Source organism: Ovis aries, chromosome 4 (assembly GCF_016772045.2).
Source record: "Ovis aries strain OAR_USU_Benz2616 breed Rambouillet chromosome 4, ARS-UI_Ramb_v3.0, whole genome shotgun sequence".
Lineage (NCBI taxonomy): Eukaryota > Metazoa > Chordata > Mammalia > Artiodactyla > Bovidae > Ovis > Ovis aries.
Window position 1 is genome coordinate 67,392,098 of NC_056057.1, and position 16,732 is coordinate 67,408,829.

Below are 16,732 nucleotides of genomic sequence, written 5' to 3' on the forward strand. Positions count from 1 at the left end.
TCCAACCAGTCCATCTTAAAGGAAATTGATCCTGCATGTTCATTGGAAGGACTGATGCTGAAACTCCAATACTTTGGCCACCTGATGTGAAGAACTGACTCATTTGAAAAGACTCTGATACTGGGAAAGATTGAGGGCAGGAGAAGAAGAGGATGACAGAGGATGAAATGGTTGGATGGCATTACCAACTCAATGGACATGAGTTTGGGTAAACTCCAGATTTTGGTGTTGGACAGGGAGGCCTGGCGTGCTGCGGTTCATGGTGTCGCGAAGAGTTTCACACGACTGAGTGACTGAACTGAACTGTCTTGTTCCAGATTTTAGCAGGAAAGTTTTCAGCTCTTCACCATTGAGTATTATATTGGGTCTGGGTTTGTCATAAAAAACTTTTACTAGCTTGAGATAGGTTCTCTCTATACCCACTTTGGGGACGACAGAGGATGAGATGGTTGGATGGCATCACCAACTCAACTGACATGAGTTTGAGCAAGCTCCAGGAGTTGTGATGGCCAGGGAGGCCTGGCTTGCTGCAGTCCATGGGGTTGCAAAGTGTCAGACACGACTGAGTGGCTGAACTGAACTGATACCCACTTTGATGAGTTTTTATCATGAATGAATAGTGGATTTCATCAAATGCTTTTTCAGCATCTATTGAGATGAGCATGTATTTTTTGTCTTTTCTTTTGTTTATGTGGTATATCATACTGATTGATTTGCATATATTGAACCATCATTGTGAACCTGGAATGAATCCCACTTAGTCATGGAGTATGATCCTTTTTATGTGTTGTTGGATTTTGTTTCCCAATATTTTATTGAAAATTTTTGCATCTGTATTCTTCAAAGATATTGGCCTATAATTTTCTGTTTTTCTGGGTTCTTTGGTTCTGGTATCAGAGTGATAGTGGCTTCATTGAGTGTCCTTAGGAGTGTCCCTCCTCCTCAGTTTTTTGGAAGAGTTTGAGAAAGTTTGGTACAAGTTGTTCTTATGTTTGGTAGAATTCATCTGTGACACCATCTGGTCCTGGACTTCATAGGGAATTTTTAAATTACAGATTTTATTTCACTTCTGGCAATTGGTTTCTTCAAATTATCTATTTCTTCTCGATTCAGTTTTGGTGGGCTGCATGTTTCTAGAAACTTGTCCATTTCTTCTAAGTTGTCAGATTTGTTGGCATATAATTGCTCATAGTACTCCTTTATGTTTTTTTTTTTTAAATTTCTGTGGTATCAGTTATTATGTCTTTTTTATTTCTTAATTTGTTTATTTCAGTTCTCTCTCTCTTCTTCTTGGTAAGCTTTGCCAGAAGTTTGTCAATTTTGCTTATCCTTTCAAAGAACCAGCTCTTGTTTTTTTTTTAATCTCTATTTTATTTCCTCTCTGATCTTATTGTTATTTCCTTCTTTCTGCTGACTTCAGGTTTTGTTTGTTCTTCTTTTCCTAAATCTTTTATGTGGTGGCTTAGGTGGTTTATTTGAGATTTTTCTTGTTTTTGAGAAAGGCCTGTATCACTATGAACTTCCCTCTAAGAACTACACATGTGGCACCCCATAGCTTTTGTATGGGTGTGTTTCCATTGTCATTTGTCTCAAGGGATATTTTAGTTTCCACTTTGATTTCATTACTGACTCATTAATTTTTTTTTTTTTAGTACCATGTTGTTTAGTCTCCATGTAATTTTTTCTCATGTCTTTTTCTGCGGTTAATTTTTAGATTCATTGTGGTCAGAAAAGATGTTTAAAATAATTTCTGTACTCTTAAATTTTTTGAGGCTTGTTTTCAGGCCCTTGTATGTGGTCAATCCTAGAGAATGTTCTGTGTGCACTTGAAAAGAACGTGTATTCTATTTTTTGAATGTAATGGCCTGAAAATATCAATTAGGTCTAATTGTTCTATTGTATCATTTAGGATCTCTGTTGCCTTATTGATTATCTGTCTGGAAGATCTGTCCATCGACGTGAGCCTCTTGTTATTACTGTATGCCTATCAATTTCTCACTTTATGTTTTAGTATGGTTTTATGTATTTGGGTGCTCCTATATTAGGTGCATATATGTTGATGAGTACCAAATTCTCTTCTTGTATTTATCTTTTTATCATTTTATAATGTCCTTTATCTTTCTTTATAGTCTTTGTTTTAAAGTCTATTTTGTCTCACTATTATTGCAATCCCTACTTTGTTGCCATTTTCTTTTTTACAAATTATCTTTTTCCACCCCTTCAGTTTTAGTCTGTATGTATCCTTTGCCCTAAAATGGATCTCTTGTAGGCAGCATATTGTAGACTCTTGTTTTCTTTTATTTCCAGTCTACCACTCTAAACGTCTTTTGATTGGAACATTTAGTCCACTGATGTTTAATTATTGATAGATATGTATTTATTTCCATTTGGAACCTTCTTTTCCCATTGATTTTATATTTCTTCTTTGTTCTTTCTGTTTTTGTTAATCCTTTGGTAGTTTGATTTTCTCTTGTATTATACTTATGTTCTTTTTGGTTTCTGTGAATCTATTGTGTGTTTTCGATATGTGATTAACCTGTTTTTTAAATGTGTTAACCACTTACTATATCTACTTGCCTTAGATTGGTAGTCATATAGGCTCAAACACATTCTTGGCGAGGTGGGGGTTGAATCTACATTTTCTGACTTTCTGCCCCCACATTTTATGATTTTGAGGTCCTCTTTTACATCTTCATGTTCATCCTTTTGCTCTTCATTGTGGTTTTCATCACTTTCACAGAAAATGTGTTAATCTAGTTTAAGTGATTTCTTTTCCATTTGTGATTTTTTTTTCTATTATGGATTCTTCTTTTCTATTTAGAGAATATCTTTCAATGTTTCCTTTAGGATAGGTTTAGTATTGCTGTACTCTTTCAGTTTTTGCTTGTTCGAGAAACTCTTTATCTTTCCTTATATTCTAAATGATAATCTTGCTGGGTAGAGTATCCTAGGTTGCAGATTTTTCCCCTTTAGAACTTTGAATGTATCTTGCCACTCCTTTCTGGCCTGCAGTGCTTCTGCAGAAAAATCATCTGTTAGCCTTATTGGGGGTTCTCTTGTAATTAACTTTGTTTTTCTTTTGCTGCCTTTAGAACCCTCTCTTTAATTTTGCCCCTTTTTATTTGTCTTGGTGTAAGCCTGTTTTTCTTGTTGGGGACCCTCTGTGCTTCCTGTACCTGGATATCTGTTTCCTTCTTTAGGACTAGGAAGTTTTCAGCCATAATTTTTCAAATACATTTTTGACCCCCTTTTTCTTTCCCTTCTGGAATCCCTATCATGCATAGATTGGCATGCTTTATATTATCCCATAGTCTCTTATATAGATTTTTTTATTCATTTGGCTTTCTGTCTGCTATCCTGATTGGGTGATTTCCATTATTCTATCTTCCAGGTCACTTACTTATCTTTCTGCATTATTCAATGTGCTATTCATTGCCTTTATGCAGCTTTCATCTCTGCAAATGAGTTTTCCTTATTCTTTTTTGATCACACTATGTGGCTTGTGGGATCTCAGTTCCCCAACCAGGAACTGAACCAGGCCCCATCAAACCCTAACCACCGGACCACCAGGGGAATTCCCTGCGGTTGATTTATGTAATTTTTCTTGGTTCCTCTTTATAGTTGCTGGCTCCTTGTCACAGTACTCTGCATTGTTGTTGATAGCCTTTCTTAATTCCTTCATATCTTCATTTTCTCCTTTTTGAAATCAGTGTCTATTAGACTGAAGAGGTCTGCTTTATTGTTTGTCCTTTCAGGGGAATGCTCTTGGTTTTCTACCTGGATTCCTTTGCTTCTTCATTTTGCTTATATTTATCTTACTCTGTGAGTTTAGGAGAAACAATTATCTACTGTGGTCTGGGAGGACTATTTCTATGTGGAGACATCCCTGTGTAACTTGTGTGGGTTTAATATATTTGGTGCGAGAGTTGTATTTTAGTATGGGTGCCTGTCATCTATTTTCTTAGTGTGTATGTATTATTATCCCCTTGATAGAGGGTGTGCAGATGTGGTGTCTGGTGCTTTGTTTGGGGGTTCTTGGCAGCAGTGGTGGCTCAGGTGTGCCCCAAGAGAATGTGATGAGAACAGCGGCTATTCTTGCTGAGTTGCTAAGTCACTTCAGTCGTGTCCGACTCTGTGCAACCCCATAGATGGCAGCCCACCAGGCTACCCCATCCCTGGGATTCTCCACTCCTGGAATCTGTGAAGGTGGGTGGTAGCAGCTTGCAACCATGCCTTGTGTCCAGGCAGGTGGCAGTGGTGGTTCCTGAGCACCCCTGGAGTGGTGATAGCTCATGACTGCTCCTAGAGCCTGGGCAGGCACTGTCCTGTCATCTATGAGCTCATGCACAGGAGAAAAGGCTACAATTCAGCTCCCTCCCCTCCCACTGCACACTTTCCAGACAGTGGCAACTGGCTTTTAGGATGGCCCAGGCTTCCTCTGTGTACACCCCCAGCCATAGGCTCAGTGAATTCCAGCCCCAGGACAGGCTGTTTCCACACAGCCTACCCCAATCTTCTCCCTGGTTCTGATCTCCAAAGCCCAAGTTCCAGCACCCAGCTCCCACCCACCCCAGTAGACTCATGTCTCAGACTGGGGAACGCAGGGCAGAGGCCCTGATCATCCGTACAATTCTCCCTCTGCTCCAGCTGCTGCCCACTGGCTGCTGCACTCTCCTCCAAGCCTCTGAAGCTCCCTTTCTGTCCCTGTAGCGCTCCCCACCAGGAAGGGGTCTTCCGATGGTGCAGGAAACTTTCCTCTTTCACAGCTTCCTTCCAGCAGCACAGGGCTTGTCCTGATTACTTTCTGGGTAGAGTATTCTTGGTTGTAGGTTTTTCCCTCTCATTTTAAATATGTTGTGCCATTCCCTTCTGACCTGCAGAGTTTCTGCTAAAAAGTCAGCTGACAGCCTTATGGGAGTTCCCATATACATAATGTGTTGCTTTTTCCTTTGCTGCTCTTCATATTCTTTTTTTATCGTCAGTGTTTTGCCATTTTAATTATAAGGGGTGTTGGTGTGTTTCCTTTGGGTTGATTCTGTTTGGGATTCTTTGTACTTCCTGGACCTGGATGTCTGTTTCCTTTCCCAAGTTAGGGATGTTTCAGTCAGTATGCCTTCAATTCTGTTTTCAGCCTTATTTTCTCTTTCTTCTCCTTCTGGGACCCCTATAATGCAAATATTAGTGTGTTTGATGTTTTCCCAGAGGTCTTCCATTCTGTTCATGCTTTTTTCTTTTTCATGTTAAGCATCAGTGATTTCTGCTACTATCTTCTGGCTCATTGATCCAGTCCTCTGTATCATTTAGTCTATTTCATTTTAGTTATTGCGTTCTTCATGCCATTTTGGTGGTTTTTTATATTTTCTGTTTGTTAAAAACTCCTAAATTCTTGTTTTGCACATTGATTCTTCCAAGTTCTTTGATCATCTTCTGATCACTACGTTGAACTCTTTCTCAGGTAGATTGTCTGTGTCTACTTAGTTCTTTTTCTGGGGTTTTATCTTGTTTCTTAATTTGGAACATGTTCTTTGTCGCCTCATTTTGTCTAAGTTGCTTTTTTTATTTTTATGTGTCTGATGGGTTGTTTACATTTCCCAACCTTGAAGAAGATGCTTTTCATAGGGATCCTTTGTGTCCCAGGATACTTCCCTTTCACCACATGAGTTGTATGCTCTAGGGCTTCCCCCCATGAGGGATGCATGGGTCTTTCTGTTGTGGTGCGCTCTGTGGGTAGTCTAGTGAGCTTGGTTGACCCCTGGTTTCTTTGGTTGCCAGTTCGTGCCTTGTGCAGAGGCTGCTAGCAACTCATTGGCGGGACTGGTTCATGAGGCAGCTGGCTGCAGAACCCCCAGGGGTCTATACTTGTGCCGGGGTCCTGATGGGTGGAGTTAGGATCCAGGAGACCTCTCAGGGGCCATTGCTCATCCACTAGTGAGCAGAGCTGTACCCTGGTGTCTGGTTTCAGGGTTGAAGGGTCCCAGAGCAGGTGTCGGATCACTGGTGGGTGGGGCCAGTTCCTGACACAATTGACTGCAAGGTCTGGGGTGTCTTGAGTCTTGTATTGGCCTGCTAGTGGGCAGGTCCTGGGCCCAGCTGGCCCAGGGCAGGATCTGGACAGCTAGTGAGTGGGCCAGGACTGGAGATGGCAGGACTGTAGTTTTCCTGTGACTCGTGTCTGCCTACTGGTGGGTGGAGCTGGATGAGAGGCTAGAGCAGGCTCACTGGTGGGCGGGGCTGGTGCCTTGGGGATTCTGGGGCCGGTTCCAGACTGCTCTGGATAGAGCTGAGTCCCAGAGTCTCTGGCTGGAGGGCCCTGATGGTCTTGGTTCTACTGCCTGTGTACTGGTGCATAGAGTTGGATTCCGGGCCCTCTGCTGGGCAGGGCTGTGTCCAGAGGCAGCTGTGGATCTAAGAGTGTTAGAGCAGCCTCTCTGCTGGTAGGTAGGGCTGTGTCCATGCCCAGTTAGTTGCTTGGCTTGAGCTGTCCCGGCACTGGCCCCTGCAGGCCACTCAGTGCCTGTAGCCCCATGTGGGGCTGGGGCCTGGGGCTGATAAGCTAAAGGGAGGATTCCAGAATGACACTTGCCAGCACCAGTGTCCATGGGGTAAAAGAGCCCCCCAGAATGGCTGTTGCCAGTGTCTGTGTTCCCAGGGCGAGCTGTGATTGCCTTGTGCCACTCCGGGAGACTCTCCAGGAATAGCAGGTAGGTTTGACCCAGGCGCCTCTGCCCTGGGTTCTAGAGCCTGTGAAATTTTGTATGTGCCCTTTAAAAGTGAGGTCTCTATTTCTTGCAGCCCTATGGGACTCTCAAAAAATAAGCCCCACTGGCCTTCAAAGCTAGATGTTCTGGGGGCTCATCTTCCTGTGTAGGACTCCCAGGTTGGGGAGCCTGGCATGGGGCTCGGGTCTCTCCCCCTTTGGGAAGACCATGCAGTCCTAATTACTCTCCTGTTTGTGGACCGCCCACTGGGGGATGTGGGACTTGACTGTGTGGCAGCTCTGCCCCTCCTGCCTACCTCTCTGTGCTTCCATCTTTATATCTCTAGTTGTAGAAGACATTTTCTGGTAGGTTCTAGTCATTTTCAACAATGGTTGTTCTGCACTTAGTTGTGATTTTGTGTGCCTGTAAAATGAGGTAAGTTCAGGGTCTTTCCCACTCTGCCATCTTGCAGCGTTTCCCTTGTTTAAATGTTAATTCTACATATATGTTAAACCCCAGAACATAGTGTTGTTTTGTTCAGTCAATACACATTTATATTTAACCATGTATTAAAATTTTCTGTTGCTCTCATTTTGTTTGAGTTTAAAATCATTTTTCTTCTGCCTAAAAAAGCTATTTAGTACTTATTTTAGTGCAGCTACACTGGCCACAAGCTCTTTCAGTTTTTATTTATCTGGAAATATATTTTGACTTTAAAGAAAATAAACTTCAGTGAAGTATTATTTCATTCAGTAACATTCACAGAGTTTAAGTGTACAGGTAGACTTTTGACAAATCTTATGTGTATATATAATCATCTGGGAGGCAGGGATGGGCAATTGCCACCTTCACAATCTAAGCTGGCTCACACCAAGTCATAGCAAGGATTTCCAAAGATCTGAATCCCACTGGCCTTTTACCACTGCGGTAGCAATGCAGTGGTTGTGGTTGTCCCTTGTAGTTGTGTGTGAGGTGAGGTCTCTGAGCCCAGAGTGACCAGCAAAGTCTTGGAACACAGCCCAAGTTTAGCTGTGTCAGCCCTTCCACATGTGAGTCTGGGCATCAGGTCTGGGCTTGAGGCCTGCCCCTAACATTGGTGGGGTCTAGAGCCAGAGTCGGAGAAGGCAATGGCACCCCACTCCAGTACTCTTGCCTGGAAAATCCCATGGGCAGAGGAGCCTGGTGGGCTGCAGTCCATGGGGTCATGAGGAGTTGGACACGACTGAGCGACTTCACTTTCACTTTTCACTTTCATGCATTGGAAAAGGAAATGGCAGCCCACTCCAGTGTTCTTGTCTGGAGAATCCCAGGGACAGGGGAGCCTGGTGGGCTGCCGTCTATGGGATCGCACAGAGTCGGACACGACTGAAGCGACTTAGCAGCAGCAGCAGCTATTTGCCATGCAGTGATGGGACTAGATACCATGATCTTATTTTTTTGAATGTTGAGTTTTAAGGCAACTTTTTCACTCTCCTCTTTCACTTTCATCAAGAGGCTCTTGAGTTTCTCTTCACTTTCTGCCATAAGGGTGGTGTCATCTTTATATCTGAGGTTATTGATATTTTTCCTCGCAATCTTGATTGTAGCTTGAGCCTCATCCAGCCCAGCATTTCGCATGGTGTACTCTGCATATGCATTAAATAAGCAGAGTGACAGTATGCACTCTTGACGTATGCCTTTCCCAATTTTGAACCAATCTGTTGTTTCATGTCCAGTTCTAATTTGCTTCTTGACCTGCATACAGATTTCTCAGGAGGCAGATAAGGTGGTCTGGTATTCCCATCTATCGAAGAATTTTCCACAGTTTGTTGTGACCCACACAGTCAAAGGCTTTAATGTAGTCACTGAAGCAGAAGTAGATGTTTTGTCTTTTTTTGTGTGTGTGTGGACTTCCTTTGCTTTTTCTAAGATCCAGTGGCTGTTGGCAATTTGATCTCTAGTTCCCCTGCCTTTATAAATCCAGCTTGTACATCTGGAAGTTCTCAGTTCATGTACTGCAGAAGCCTAGCTTGAAGGATTTTGAGTCTAATCCTACTAGCGTGTGGAATGAATGCAACTGTGCAGTAGTTTCTGCACAATTCTTTGGCATTGCCTTTCTTTGGGATTGGAATGAAAACTGACCTTTTCCAATCCTGTGGCCACTGCTGAGTTTTCCAAATTTGCTGACATATTGAGTGCAGCACTTTCACATCATCATCTTTTAGGATTTGAAATAGCTCAGCTGGAATTTCATCACCTCCACTAGCTTTGTTCGTACTAATGCTTCCTAAGGTCCACTTGACTTCACATTCCAAGACGCCTGGCTGTAGGTGACTGACCACACACCATCATGGTTATCTGGGTCATTAAGACTCTTTTTTTCAGTTCTTCTGTGTATTCTGGCAAATAGAATGTATTCACTTCACGGCAAATAGATGGGGAAACAGTCAACAGTGGTTGACTTTATTTGGGGGGGCTCCAAAATCACTGCAGATGGTGATTGCAGCCATGAAATTAAAAGATGCTTACTCCTTGGAAGGAAAGTTAGGACCAACCTAGACAGCATATTAAAAAGCAGAGACATTACTTTGTCAACAAAGGTCCGTCTAGTCAAGGCTATGGTTTTCCCAGTGGTCATGTATGGATGTGAGAGTTGGACTATAAAGAAAGCTAGCACTGAAGAATTGATGCTTTTGAACTGTGGTATTGGAAAAGACGTTTGAGAGTCCCTTGGACTGCAAGGAGATCCAACCAGTCCATCCTAAAGGAGATCAGTCCTGAATGTTCATTGGAAGGATGGATGTTGAAGGTGAAACTCCAGTACTTTGGCCATTTGATGTGAAGAACCGCGCATTTGAAAAGACCCTGATCCTGGGAAAGATTGAGGGCAGGAGGAGAAGGGGATGACAGAGGATGAGATGGTTGGATGGCACCATTGACTTAATGGACATGAGTTTGGGTGGACTCCGGGCATTGGTGATGGACAGGGAGGCCTTGTGTGCTGTGGTCCATGGGGTCACAGAGTCACATGACTGAGCGACTGAACTGAACTGTGTATTCTTGCCACTTCTTCTTAATATCTTCTGCTTCTGTTATGTCATTGCCGTTTCTGTCCTTTATTGAGCCCATCTTTGCATGAAATGGTCCCTTGGTATTTCTGATTTTCTTGAAGAGAGTTCTAGTCTTTCCCGTTCTATTGTTTTTGTCTATTTCTTTCCATTTTTCACTGAAGAAGGCTTTTCTGTCTCTCCTTGCTGTTTTCTGGAACTCTGCATTCATTTGGGTATATCTTTCCTTTTCTCCGTTGCTTTTTGCTTCTCTTCTTTTCTCAGCTATTTGTATAGGATCCTCAGACAACCACTTTTGCCTTCTTGCATTTCTTTTTCTTCAGGATGGTTTTGGTCACCACCTCCTGTACAGTGTTACAAACCTCCATCCATAGTTTGTCAGGCACTCTGTCTACCAGATCTAGTCCCTTGAATCTGTTCATCACCTCCACTTTATAATAATAAGAAATTTGATTTAGGTCATACCTGAATGGTCTGGTGGTTTGCCCAACTTTCTTCAATTTGAGCCTGAATTTTGCAATAAGAAGCTGATGATCTGAGCCACAGTCAGCTCCTAGACTTGTTTTTGCTGACTGTATAGCGTTTCTCCATCTTCAGCTACAAAGAATGTACTCAATCTGATTTCAGTATTGACCATCTGGTGTTGTCCATGTGTAGAGTCATCTCTTGTTTGTCAGAAGAGAGTGTTTGCTATGACCAGTGCGTTCTCTTGGCACAACTTTGTTAGCTTTTGCCCTGTTCATTTTGTACTCCAAGGCCAAACTTGGCTGTTACTCCAGGTATCTCTTCACTTCCTACTTTTGCATTCCAGTCTCCTGTGATGAAAGGACATATTCTTTTGGTGTTAATTCTAAAAGGTCTTATAGGTCTTCATAGAACTATTCAACTTTAGCTTCTTGGCATCGGTGGTTGGGGCATAGATTGGATTACTGTGATACCAAATGGTTTGCCTTGGAAATGAACCGAGATCATTCTGGCATTTTTGAGATTGCATCCAAGTACTGCATTTAAGACTCTTCTGTTGACTATGAGGGCTACTCCATTCCTTCTAAGGGATTCTTGCCCACAGTAGCAGATATAAGGGTCATCTGAGTTAAATTCACCCATTCTCATCCATTTTACTTCTCTAGCCCCCAGGTGGCACATTGATTGCCACCCAATGGCCAATGATGGTTTTTCACCCTCAACAAAGACTAGCAATGGGACAACCAGAGCGCCAGGCATGCCGTCCAGCTACATGGAGCAGCTGAAGGGCATGTCCTGCTAGTCAGGGCCTGACAAAACATGGTCTGCTGGAGAAGGGAACAGCAAACCACTTCAGTATTCTTGCCTTGAGAACCCCATGAACAGTATGAAAAGGCAAAAGGTGAGATATACATGAATTTGTGGCGCTGCAAGATAAAGAACACTTCTCTCACCCCAGGAATTTCTCGTATTCTTCTTTACATTCAATTTCTCACTTCTATTCCCCCTACCCAGGAAACCACTGCTCTGATTTCTAGAATCATGTGAATGAAATCATACACTCCATACTCTTTTGAGTCTTGTTTCTCTCAGCATAACATCTTTGATACTCATTCATGTCATATTAATATTTCATTCATATTTATTTTTCAATAAGGCACTACTATACGTGGCTCCCCAATCTGCTCATCCACTCACCTGTAGTTGGCCTCTGTGGGAACAGCAAGCTACACTATCAGAACTGGCAGTGGAAGCCCCCTGTTTTAAAAAAACACCCACAAAACTGTCGGAACCTCTGAACCTTTTCAGAAGGCTGAGATCTAGAATGAGAAGTTACTAAACTGAAACTTATCACAGGCTCTTGATATGTATTTCAAATGTGTTTCCAGAAGGTGTCCATCAGTTTACATTCCTGGTATGAGAGTTCTTGCCTCACCATACTATCAAAACCATTTTTGTGTCTTATTTTCTGATCTTTTCAAGCATGAAAATTAAATCTAATTGTTGAGAGGAATTCAGGCTAAGCCACTAGGTCCTGTAGTTACTTTGTTTCTGAGTTTATAGGATTATAGTGAGTTTACTTCTTTCACCCCCGTCTCACTGACTTTCTGAGAAACTCTAATCTGAAAAGCCGGTTCACAATCTTTTCTGGCATCAGTATTTCTGGTGACCAAATGTCCATGAACTGCATTTCTCTGGAGTGTTCCATGATTTAGATTTGGTCTACCCTTGCATTCTAACAGGGCAGGATCAGCTTTCTTTGTTTCCTCTTTCACCATCCACACCTTGTTAAATTCCTGCTGAGTTGAGAGATCTTTGCAAATCTGGTTAAATTTCAAGCTAGTCTCCTTGCCAACTGGCTGATGTGTAATTTGTTGCTTTGCTTAGGTGGCCATAAATCAGGTTTTCCTTAAGTTTCTGCCTTAGGCAGTAAGAGGTAGTGATGGCTATGGGCGATACTCTGAGGAAGGGCCGGGGAGGCACGTCAGTGGCTGTGTGGGAATCACGGGCTTGGAAGAGTTAGAAGCCAGGAGTGAAATGAGACCCACAGTGAAGATGTATGAGGATTGGGAGTGAAGGAATGAAGGCTCTGTGTAACACCCATTCCAAGCCTTGGGAAGAATGGAGCTGAGTTCAGTTGCTCAGTCATGTCCGACTCTTTGCGACTCCATGGACTGCAGCATGCTAGGCCTCCCTGTCCATCGCCAGCTCCTGGAGTTTACTCAAACTCATGTCCACTGAGTCAGTTGATGCCATCCAGCCATCTCATCCTCTGTTGTCCCCTTCTCCTCCTGCCTTCAATCTTTCCCAGCATCATGGTGTGAAAAGACCCTGATTCACCAAGTGACAAGGCAGTTCCCTTTCCAGCTCTCTGATTTACCGTGATCTCAAAGAGAAAGTTTCATTCTTGTGCTACTGTTTCTTTAACACCTCTCGCATGCTTCTAAGAGAAAACAAGCCTCAGACCAAGAGCCTTTCTGGGCAACTTTGTTAAGCTGGAGTTCAATAGCACGGTTTTATTCTTTAGTGAATTTATTTTTGTGTTACTTTTTTATTTAATGCAAGTGAGTGTTTTGGTTATGATGGTAATATAAAATTTCCTTTAAAATTAGTCTGCTAGAGTTGTAAAATAAAGTCAATTTAAAGGAAAAAGTCAAGTACACAGCTTTGCTTTTGAGACTCAATTATGGCCAAAAAATGTGACTGTCATGCCTGATTGACTAAGATTTGGAAAACAGTGTCCCAAAGGAAGAAGGTAACGAAGAGTACTCTGAGATCCTACAGTTCTGTATTAAAACTTACTTTCTCCAGTTTTATTCATTCATTCATTTGTTCACCATGCAGCACAAGGGGGTTTTCAAAGAAACCTTTTTTTCTCTTTTTTTTTTGACTTTGCAGATTCCAGAAAGAAATTGGAAATTGAAGATTTAAGGATAGAATGTTGTTTTACAGTATTCTCACTCACTTCAAAGAACACATGCCAGAAACTTAAAAAGGTATTACTAACCACTAGTTTAAATATACATTTAACATCATGAACTGGTATCCTTAAGGAAACTAATTTTCTAAAACTTTGGGTCCTTAAGTGAGTCATAGAATTGACAACAGTAGAAAAAGCTGAATTAGAGTCTAATGAATCAGCATACTTTTAGTGGAATAGTAGCTAATCACTCATTTTTGTTCCTTCAAATTCCTTTTGATAAGAATCTCTTGCCTTTCTTGTTTAGAATGTTAGAATGTACTGTGTTTTGCTCAGTCAGGTTATAAAAGGGAAGAGTATTGTGTGGAGTCCCGATGAGAATCTCTGGAAGGCTTGCATTTCACAACTTGAAGGTAAAAGATGATAAAATGCAAAACTGCAAGAAAAAAAAAAATGTGTCAAAGAGCAGGAGACTAGTTGTGGGAAAAATGTGAGAACGATGAGACCTGAATGTTAACATAGGTGGGCTTGTGAAACATACATGTTTGGAACTCTTATGAATTTTTTCTTTAAGATCAACAAAAAATGTTTAAAGCTATCTCTCTGGGATATATGAGGTTTAGATGAAAGACTAGTTCAAGGCCTTTCTGCTTTCAAGAGTGTGATCCATTTTCTATCCATAGGATGACTGGAAAATTAAGTGGCTGAGAGATCTTATTCTGGAGGGGGAAAAAAAGCAATCAGTACAATTCTGGGGTTGCACAGACAAACCCAAAGTATTTTCTTAATACTCAAATAAAAGAGCTTGGGCCCTACCAAGACAGGAAGCTCAGCACCTGTATGAGGTTTCTGAGGATTTCCAGGGAGCTGGTGTCTCCTGGTCATCCACCGCTTGGAACTCCACGTTGCCTCTCTCTGTCGCCCTCGTTCTGTCCCACTTCACTCCTGCGTGGCCATTGCCACGCCTTCATTCCCTCAGGTGCTGTCATGTAACCGGCTTGGCTGGAGATATAAGGAGAGCTGGGGCGGGGCTGTGCAGAGGACTGCAGCACAGCCCAGATCAGGCAGTGACGACGGACGGACATGCTGCTGTTCCCAGGCTCCTGGGCTCTGACTGCCACAGGAGAGCCGTGACTACCATGGATGCCTCGCCCCAGCGCGCTCTCTCCGCAGGGCATTTTGCTCTCTCCCATCAGTTCCCACAACTCCTTGGCTGCAACTTCTGGCCCCTGTCCCCTCACAGGGCGTATAGAAACTTCTAATCCCTGTCAGCTAATTTGGAAAACATACATTTGCATCCTTATTCTAGTCTAGGATTGAGACATGCATTTTCCCCCCAAACTTTAAACTTTTTATTTTGTATTGGGGTGTAGCTGATTAACAGTGTTGTGGTAGTTTTGGGTGAACAGTGAAAGGATTCAGCCATTCATGTATGTATGTACCCATTCTCCCCCAAGCCCCTCTCCCATCCAGGTTGGCACATAACATTGAATAGAGTTCTATGGAGGCACACTTTTTTTAAAAAGTGATAATAATTAAGAAGTTTTGCTAAACAAAAGCATTGTCTACCTCTGGTCATCTACACCACTGATGTAACCCACAAGCAGACACAACTAAATTATGATTTTTTTTTTTACTGTAATTCATCTCAGATCAGTATCTTAAGCATGACTCCTTCTTGCTTTTGTTATTCAGTTGCTCAGTCATGTCCAGCTCTTTGCGACACCATGGCCTACAGCACACCAGGCTTCCCTGTCTTTGACTATCTCCCAGAGTTTGCCCAAACTCATATCCATTGAGTCAATGATGCCATCCAACCATCTCATCCTCTGTTGTCCCCTTCTCCTACTCCCCTCAATAATTTCCAGCGTCAGGGTCTTTCCCAATGAATTGGCTCTTGGCATCAGGTGGCCAAATTATTGGAGCTTCAACTTCAGCATCCGTCTTTCCAGTGAATATTCAGGATTGATTTCCTTTAGGATTGACTGCTTTGAGCTCCTTGCAGTCCAAGGGACTTTCAGGAGTCTTCTCCAACACCACAGTTCAGAAGCTTCAATTCTTTGGTGCTCAGCCTTCTTTATGGTCCAACTCTCACATCCATACATGACTACTGGAAAAACCATAGCTTTGACCAGATGGACCTTTGTTGGCAAAGTAACGTCTCTGTTTTTTAATATGCTATTCCTGCTCTGGCTTAAAGCTCAACATTCAGAAAACGAAGATCATGGCATCTGGTCCCATCACTTCATGGGAAATAGATGGAGAAACAGTGGAAACAGTGTCAGACTTTATTTTTTGGGGCTCCAAAATCACTGCAGATGGTGACTGCAGCCATGAAATTAAAAGATGCTTACTCCTTGGAAGAAAAGTTATGACCAACCTAGACAGCATATTCGAAAGCTGGAGTTGGTGATGGACAGGGAGGCCTGGCGTGCTGCAATTCATGGGGTCACAAAGAGTCGGACATGACTGAGCGACTGAACTGAACTGAACTGATTCCTGCTCTAAATAGAGAAATTCCAGGACCAAAGAAAGGTGGGGGATGGTGGGGTGGGGAAACCTTTCCCGTGGCTTTGGCTTTGTTGGTGATTTCATTTGTTTCTTCAGGCGCTGCGCTGAGAGGCTGGCCCTGGGTCCTGATTGCCCTTCTGCCAGAAAGACACAGGCAGCCAAAGATGAGTTTGGGGAAAGCAGCCGCTTGCGTCTTTAACCATGGAAAAGCACGGCCGCAGTGAGATGGAAATAGTCCCATCAGAGCCTCACTCCTTCATCAAGTTGTTGAAAGTCAGCCGGGAGCATCTGGTCACTCACATCCGAAACACTCAGTGTCTGCTGGACAACTTGCTGCAGAATGACTACTTCTCCACTGAAGATGCAGAGATCGTGTGTGCCTGCCCCACGCAGCCCGACAAGGTGCTGGTGACGGGGAGGCCAGCTCTGATGGCCAGACGGGGTGAAGAGCTTTGAGAGTTCAGTACATTGGGTGATTATTTACAGAACAGAAATTACATATTTCATTTCTGTGATCATGATGCAGCAAACTCCTCTGATCCCCCTCCATTCTCCTTGCTGTGTGTACTGGTTCTCAAACAACTCATTTTCCAATTCACTTTAAATTAGTGAATTCTTTAGAAAGCAAGCATGCATGAGATGCTAGCCATGCTACCCCCTTCCGTGCCTGTTAAACCCTGAAGAACTGCTCACTGCTGGGTACGGCTCTGAGAATGGCCCTCATTTCTGATTGAGGAATAGCTGCGTTTTAGCCCAGGTCCACAGTAAAGACTTTCTTACACTTCACTGTGGGAAGTCTTCCCAGCCCTTGGTTTCACTTTAACTTTGTGTCGTGTTAAGAAAAATAGAATGGAGGGACCAAAACCTCCTTCTTGGGGAGAGGAGTGACAGAATTCATTTGTAACATGATCCTGCCGGGGCTTCCCTGGTGGCTCAGTTGGTAAAGAATCTTCCTGCAGTGCAAGAGATCCCAGTCCCATCCCTGGATCAAGAAGATCCCCTGGAGAAGGAAATGGCAACCCACTCCAGTGTTCTTGCCTGGGAAATCCCATGGACAGAGGACAGAGGAGCCTGGTGGGCTGTAGTCCATG

At 43.0% G+C, this 16,732-nt stretch overlaps 1 protein-coding gene across 5 annotated transcripts in view; it reads left to right on the forward strand.

The window, feature by feature from the left end:
* NOD1 (nucleotide binding oligomerization domain containing 1) overlaps nucleotides 1-16,732 on the forward strand; it is a 92,175-nt gene that overhangs the window by 36,143 nt on the left and 39,300 nt on the right. For 2 of the 5 annotated variants that reach the window (XM_004007930.6, XM_027968642.3), the window contains exons 2-3: nucleotides 13,109-13,206; nucleotides 15,738-16,043. In XM_004007930.6, the coding sequence (XP_004007979.2) occupies nucleotides 15,843-16,043 (201 nt within the window). In that variant the 5' untranslated portion in view covers nucleotides 13,109-13,206; nucleotides 15,738-15,842. Of the gene's footprint in view, nucleotides 1-13,108; nucleotides 13,207-13,466; nucleotides 13,544-15,737; nucleotides 16,114-16,732 lie in introns of those variants that run through there. The other 3 variants (XM_042248630.2, XM_027968641.3, XM_042248631.1) reach the window with 3 other exon arrangements.